General features: G+C 37.4%; 1 protein-coding gene across 1 annotated transcript; it reads right to left on the bottom strand.

Moving 5' to 3' along the window:
* Positions 1-560: 560 nt before the first annotated feature.
* On the bottom strand, positions 561-7,056 carry LOC117551446. Its single transcript, XM_034224345.1, has 2 exons — positions 6,634-7,056; positions 561-1,292 (listed from the first exon to the last, which is right to left on the bottom strand). The coding sequence occupies exons 1-2, from the start codon at positions 6,973-6,975 to the stop codon at positions 963-965; spliced, it is 672 nt and encodes a 223-aa protein (XP_034080236.1). The 5' UTR covers positions 6,976-7,056; the 3' UTR covers positions 561-962.
* Between the last annotated feature and the right edge of the window lie 1,086 nt (positions 7,057-8,142).

Genomic DNA, 8,142 nt, shown 5'->3' with positions numbered 1-8,142 from the left:
CCAATGACAGGAGAGCAGGAAGCCAGGGAGAGGGGGAAGGGACAGGGATATACAGGGAGGAGGGGGGAGACGTGAGAGAAACTGGGGAACTGACTTGTACTCATACACACACCCCACCCACACATCAGCTCAATATACCGCTCATATGAATGAAAACACACAAAAACTGGTGAACAATGTTTTCTGCAAAAGAGGAGGGCCAAGCCTGATATTAGCATCCAATCCATGAACAGTGAGGGAGGTCCTTGTTGAGATGGACAGTGTGTGTGTGTGTGTGTGTGTGTGTGTGTGTGTGTGTGTGTGTGTGTGTGTGTGTGTGTGTGTGTGTGTGTGTGTGTGTGTGTGTGTGTGTGTGTGTGTGTGTGTGTGTGTGTGTGTGTGTGTGTGTGTGTGTGTGTGTGTGTGTGTGTGTATAGATGACTTTGCATCCAAGTTAAAATACTAGCAGGTAAGGATTTGTAGAAATGTTTTTTGGGGAAATTGACTACTTGATTATACAGTGCCCTTTTTAAGTCTATAGACAAGCAAAAATAACAGGAGGCAAAAACGTTTTTCTCCAGAGCAATAAAATATGTATTTGTATAAAAAATACACATTTGCGATGACTCTTTTCAGAAAGATAAAGCAGAGACATTAATGTACAGTCAGAGAGCTCTGTCTAATCTACACATATCATTTGAAAGAAGCAGGAAACCCTGACGAACAGAGCTCCAAACAAATGTACATTTTTCATCACAGAGTAGTAACCAAGTTAACAAGTGCTCACGTGTTTTGCCGATTTTAAGTCCTAAGTGCTTTAATGGCTGAAATTACAATTTAAAAATGAAAGTGGTAAGTGGTGATCAAAAAATAAATACTAAAAAAGTCAACATAATTAAAACAAATCTATTTACAGGTTAAATGCTTTTGATAAACCAGAACAAGCAACACCAGCAACCATACCGTTTTTTATAAAGATCTCTTTAGTCCTCAAACTCTGCAGCATAAAGCACTTGCTGGAATTTCATCCGTACCTCCATCCTTTTTTTAATGTTAAGCCTCTTCAGTGAGGGCAGCAGGCTGAGCAGGAACAGTTCATCTTCATCTCTGAGGTTGGAAAGTGCATCCGCAGAACTTATCTCAGTTTCTGTGGTGGTTTGCCTTTTACGTTTAAGAGAGACTCCCATCTCCTGGTGGTTATTTGGACAGGACTCCACTAGAGAATAGCTGGTACTAACCACAGGAATAGAGTAATGCTGCTCCTTCATTTCTTTATCTTGCTCTCTCTCCGTGTCATCACCGCTTCCAGCTAACTGTGTGGCACAAACAAAGCATATAGCATTACGGTTAGCATAGATAACAAAACATATAACAAGCGTCGTTATCAAAGACCTTTATACAACCTCTCCTACTGGGAACAAAGACAGATTTACAGTTTTCACTGGGCTTCTAATATCTTGTGACAGTACAGATGAAAAATAAACAATTTAAAAGATGCGTATCATTTTGTAAGTTGTTTATTTATTGATGGTTTGTTTGATAGGGACTGAAAACTGCTATCCCATGCAAGTATATTAGAGTTGAGTGCATATGGAAGCAAACAAGAGACAGAAGTATTTGAATTTTTATCAGACATCGAATTTATAGCATTGAAAATAATTACTTTGAAAATCATGTATCTGAATTTTTTTTTGCTCCGAATTTACCTATGTGAAATAAAAATGTAAAAATTCAAGTTAAAAAAATTCGAATGTTCAAATTCAGATCCCAAAAATTCAAGTGAAAAAAATTCGACGTCAAATATTTCGGTGTTTAAAATTCGATGTCAAAAAATTCGGTGTATAAAATTCGACGTCAAAAATTGCGATGCAGCCTCATCCGGGCTACTCAGACAGGATAAGCAATCGAGTCCGAATGCAATCAAACCGACTTCTGGCCTATCAGAGCCAAGCGGCAAACCCCGGGACAGTGCGGTGAAGCCCAATGCTGTAAACTGTAGGCGATGGATGAAGATGGGAGAAATTCCCGTAGACCCTATGTTAAAATGTCCAACTTAACATCAGAAAATGAACATGTTTCTAGCCTGGATCCACAAAAACATGTTCTGTATATAGTTAAATTCCCCCTTCATGACAACGGGACTGCTGCTCCTAGCTCCTCTGTCTCACTGTTAGCTCCGTGATGCTACAGGGGCTCAGCGCATGAGGAGAACACTACTTGAATTCTGCCGTGTTTGTTGTGTTGGTTCCTGGTGGACTATTCGTCATGCAAATATAGGATTTATCTGCGGTTGAAACAGACCGTCCATGAATGCAGTTTCTTCGGTAAGTCAACCCTGCGTACTTTATGTTATGTTACTGGTGTTTTTATTAAGCTAACGTTAATTAATGTTTAGAGTTGGGTTAGCATTTGAGCAATCGTAGCTCCATCTGTGCTAACGATGCTATGCGTAGCATCCAAGAGTGTATAACATTAAGTGGGATGCTACTGTTTACCAAAAGGCTTCTGTGCGAGGTTGCTAAAATAAGGTCATCCTTGTACGTTAGATAGTTAGTTTGCTAGTTAGGTTACTGTATGCATTGTTAAGGTTCATTTAAATTCGCTATGCTCTACTATAGCATAAAATAGACTAGCTAACGTCAACGTATTGTTGAAGAGAGGCTTAGTGTATATTAAATCAACCTCACAATGAAATGTGTGTAACTTTAAAATATGAACGTCACATTTCAAGATGGTCCAGAAATAACGCTCCCTTAGATATTGTAATATGGTTTGTTGAACTGGAGTTATTTATTGCAGCTAACCGCCTATCCGACCCAAACATTGTTGTTTTTAATATTATTACCAATGCCTCTTTTAATTGTATTATCATCACACTTGAGAAACAGCCTTATCGTGGCTGTAGAACGGAACATGTAACTTGATATCTGCATTTAAGGACTATGAATAGCGTAGTCAATGCTTTAGTGACAAGGAAATGATTTGTTTAAATATTAGATATGACGTTATCTGTGACTTCAGTGGAAATGAAGCTTATCCATTGCATTGCATTTGTTGAATAGGTTTGTGTCTTATCCTTACGTGTGTGATACATATGAATATGGCATATGAAAACAAATTAATTTGACTGACTCATGAAAACCTCATCCAAAGTAACGGTAAAATAAAAAGGACCTACACAATAATACTCAATCAAACTGATACAGTATAAGGACTGTGATATCCAGCAATTTCTTAAGTATAACAATAAGATTATGACCTGTTTTTAAAAGAAGATAAAAAGTAGTTTGCATGTAAAGAAGTCTGTAACCCACGCATGTAACTTTACATCTGTTTGTTCAAAGTGTCCTCAAGGTGATCCAGACAGGCTGGACCAGAGGAGGAGAGACAGATCTGGACTCCTAACAGCAGAGAACTTCAGCACGGATTCCAAGGTACACCTTTTTCATACTTTACAAAGAATGCATAAAGTAATGACTCTAATACACTGATATACATGCCATTAAACATGACTAAATACTGATACTAGATCACCTACACATCAGTGATGTTGAGTGCACTTTCTTAGAAAAAGGTTACATTTACATTTTACCAAGCAACATCACTTTTTTGTTCAACTTTCACATTTCAATGTATTTAAGGCAAATATTATTGAACATAGTGAGAACTGCGACCCTTTGTCTCTGCATACTGACTGTAAAACAACATGTTAAAAGTGATTCTTTCAGTGAGACAACCGAACAGAGCAAGCTTCTACAGTTGCACTAAGTTTTGATAACAGTTAAATATTATTTGAATAATACATTTATTTCAATGTTGATGAATTTAGAACGGTTTATTCATAACCTGATTATCTTTGTAGTACACTGTTAGATTTAAAAAACACATTCAAATAAGAAAATCATTATATTTATGAACAAACAAACACACCTCTTTCTTAAATAACACACTTGCTCTGCAATAATATGTTTCTTGATATTTCTGTTAGGAAAGGACAGGCCTGAGAGACAGGACTGCTTCACCACGTTCTCTTTCTCTGAGGGTCCAGAAGAACATCCAAGAGGGAAAGGAGAAGCTAATGTGATAAAAGTCAGCTGATCAAATGCATTTGCCTCACTTTATGAGCTTCACAATACTTATGTCTTGTACCGCAGAGTTGGCAACGTCACAAATAAATGGTGCCAATCTTCAGTCAGATGTGAATGTGTAATTTAACATTTTCAGTAAGAATAACGGACAAAAGGAGTGCAAATACAATTTATTGAAATGTGAACTAAAAGTTATCAAGCATGAACCATCACCATTTTTTTTTTAAATAAAAACGAAATAATATACATAAGTTACACTCAATGTTAATCTGTTAATTGACAGGCTAGGCCTGTGCAGGTGGTAACAGCTATGCCCAGCATGGGCTAAGTTCTGTAGGTGCAGCTGGTGCAAGTCCTCCTCCATCAGGTCTGGTCCTCCTCCCTCAGGCCTGCAGAGTCTTTCCCTGCGAGTACTCCTCCTCGCAGGGAAAGACCCTCAGCCCTCTCTGGCCAAACCAACAGACAGGACGTTCATAAATCTGAGGTCTCCCCCAAGGTCTCTAATCATCCATCCTGTGAATATGAGAGGGGAACAAATAGTGTAATAGATGCTTTGGACAATAAGAAATATAAAGTTAACTGTTGAGTTGCTCAGTTTTTTTAGATTGACAGGGTTTAATAATGCAAACAAAAGGAGAGAAATAAAGATTGGTCTTTCAATAAATTGTGTTGATTTTGTCTTTTGAATTGTTTGTCTAAAGTCAAGTAGCTAGAACTGTTACTTATAGTTTGAATGATACAGTCTGGTTATAATGTTTGGAGGAGGCATCACAGGTAAGAGCACCATTTGTTGTGTTCCATCCACAACAAATTGGTGTGTGTATTTATTTCTTGAATCATTACTGTCAGCCCAAAACAAGAGATTTTGTTTTGGTAACTTTAAAAAAAAAAAAACATTATCTCTTTTCCACTACACTATCTTGAATACTTTAGTTTTTACGTCACTACATTTATCTAACAGCTTTTAACATTGTAAAGGTGTCACTTCGGACTCTGGGTAATTATGACAGCATGTCGTACTATTTTGAGAGTTTGAACAAACCAGACCATCTATTAATGTAGAAAATAGTCAGCACATTACACCATTATGAAAGTAATAATTAGTTAGCTCATTGTTCAAAATGAGCTCCAACTACAACAGTTAAGTCAACTCGTGCATCGGTAATAACAATAAATCAAATGATATATAATAGTATAACTTGTGTCTACTTTAAATACTTTAACAACACTTTCCTAATTATACTAGCATACTTTTACTAAAGTAACATTAACATGTTTAAATGCAAGGCTTTTGTAAGAGAGTATTCCGTATAGTGTAGCATGGTCTACTACTTGACTTATCTAACCGAAGTGATCGTTACGTTACTTTGCAAACCGTCACCCCCCCCCCACCACACACACACACACACAAAGGACAGGGTAACGTTGTGATTCACTTCAATTAATGATAACTACGGAGCTTGCTAACAGCAAGGCACAAGGCTACTTCACTCATTTAGCTAGCTAATGTAAGATACAAATGCTGTCGAGCCCTCACTGCTTGTAAAATAAAGAGCACAAACTTACCCGAGCGGCGAGCCCCGCTGTTCTCCGTCATTTTTCTCCCAGGTTGTTGTGATCACATGACGGACAAAGCCGTGCTCTGATAGGCCAGAAGTCGGTTTGATTGCATTAGGGCTCGATTGCTTATCCTGTCTGAGTAGCCCGGATGATGCTGCATCGCAATTTTGGACATCGAATTTTATACACCGAATTTTTTGACGTCGAATTTTTTTCACTTTAATTTTTGGGATCTGAATTTGAACATTCGAATTTTTTTCACTTGAATTTTTACATTTTTATTTCACATAGGTAAATTCGGAGCAAAAACATTCAGATACATGATTTTCAAAGTAATTATTTTCAATGCTATAAATTCGGTGTCTAATACAATTCAAATACTTCTGTCTCTTGTTTGCTTCCATACATGTACTGTGTTTACTGTTTAATCGGCAGGCAGATATTAGAGGACAATATATAAGCTAAAATATAAAAATTCAGTACAAAAATGCCAAGGAAATCAGAAAGATGTTACTACATGAAACGCATCACAACTTGGTTTGTGGATTATCTTAAGTAAGTGGGTTATCATTTGAGCAGTACAAATCAATTAGAAAACATGGCCAATAGCCTATTTTTAAATGGTATTTTGACACACATTTCTCCTTTACAAATATACCAGCAATATGAATAGAAAATTGCAGTAAGCAATATTACATTTGACATACAATTGTTTGAAACACACTTTACACTTCCCTGGGACACTAAAAAGTACGCAGAGAAGGCTTTTATTTTGAAAAGTAAACCTGGATACTAGAGGCAGACTGTTCGCTCACCCTGGATGTTATTAGCTTGTGCACACATGAATATAGTTAGCTTTATACGTCTACCTGTGTATCATAGGCTAATCTGATTCTAGCTATATCTCCGAGCCAGCGCCATATAGGCGCTGCGCCGCTGCTCCGAGCTAGTGTTTTAATATCAGGGATGCATTTTAAATCAATGAATGACAGTCAGGCGAACATACCCCGTCGGTTTCTCCCGGGACAGTTTCTACCCTGGGTTTGACATACGAGCTGAGCCAGGCCAGCTGGTGGTACAGCACCGGGACGGCCCGGTCCAGCGGGATCTCTTCGTCTGTCGGCAGAGGCGAGCTTCTCCTCGCCATTCGCTTCTTCGCCTTGCAGAACTTGTCGCGTAGATTTTTCCATTTCTGCTTCACCGCCTCCTCAGACTTTCCCATGTTGTCCGAGATTTCTTTCCATGACAGATGCCCCTTCAGATTGTCTTTGTAGTCCTGCCGGGATTGATCGTACAGATTCGGATGTTCACGTACCAATTCCGCTAGTTTCTGCTCTACGATGTTCATTTTTGTTTTCTGCTTATTTTACTTCATGGCGAAGTCATTTCGTCGAGCGACGACGCGCGAGGTTCGTCTTCATCGCCTGGTTCAAGCTGGAAGAAGGAATGCGAAGCTTCATAAATTCAAAATAAAAGTTTTGTTTTTGACATCTTCTTGATAGGAATCATTGAAAAACAATTGGCATTACAATAACATTTAATGTTTTGCAGATTATCCTAAAAATGGACGGAGCCAGAAAAAATTGTTCCACAAATATAATTGTGTTCTTCTCTTTAAACATCAAAACATTTTCAATGCAGATAAAATCCATTGCACACATCAAATGACCTTTACATAAACACAACTGGCTCAAACTGGCTATTTTCTTTGTTGGACATTTTAAAATAATATCAGAATCTACTTTCAAGATGTTTTATTTTCAAATATACATAACAGGCAGTTGTACTGTACAATTAAATACTTACGTTCAGCTCTCCACGTCTAATCATTAAGAAACTATACATTCAAACAAACATAACGTTAAAACTAGCATATAGGAACATTTCAAAATATAAGCTTATCTGACATACATTTAACAAAAATACTGTCCCCCCAAAAAAGTGCATGATGTGCTGCATGATAAACTAAAAGTAAATAAGATATATATATATATGAACAGCAGGGTAGAGTATGGTGTCAACAACATATACATATTCACAAGACTAGATCCTGATAGTCGCTACAAAAGGTTGCATCTCTTAAATTAATTGTTACTCATCCTTCATTTTTAAGAACTGCACTGTGCTCTCTGCCTGCCTTCACTAGATGGCGCACTTGCTCTTTTTCTTTTCACCTCAAGGCCTGCCTATTCTTGCATGTGTTGACTGAGTGAACAGTTGATATAGTTCAATAAATAAAGATATGGGTTGGCTTTAAGGACATACACAATACAGTCCTAGAAATAAAAATTAATTAATTAATAATTTTAATGAGCGTCTTCTTTAAAGAAACGAAAGAGACTAGAAATCATGTGGCTGGGTTGTATTGTCCATAATTTTGGAGAATAGTATTTTATTCTTCCTCGCTATGTTTGTTTTTTGGACTTAAACATATTTGTATCTATGCTACTGAAACATAATGGTGAGCAGCACACACCAGAAGTGTTGATTTTGGTCAAAACTTCATAATTAACAT

The sequence above is a fragment of the Gymnodraco acuticeps genome, unplaced genomic scaffold, assembly GCF_902827175.1.
Source record: "Gymnodraco acuticeps unplaced genomic scaffold, fGymAcu1.1, whole genome shotgun sequence".
Taxonomy (NCBI): domain Eukaryota; kingdom Metazoa; phylum Chordata; class Actinopteri; order Perciformes; family Bathydraconidae; genus Gymnodraco; species Gymnodraco acuticeps.
Note: the sequence above shows the minus strand (reverse complement) of the source record. Positions and strands in the feature narration are given on the sequence as shown.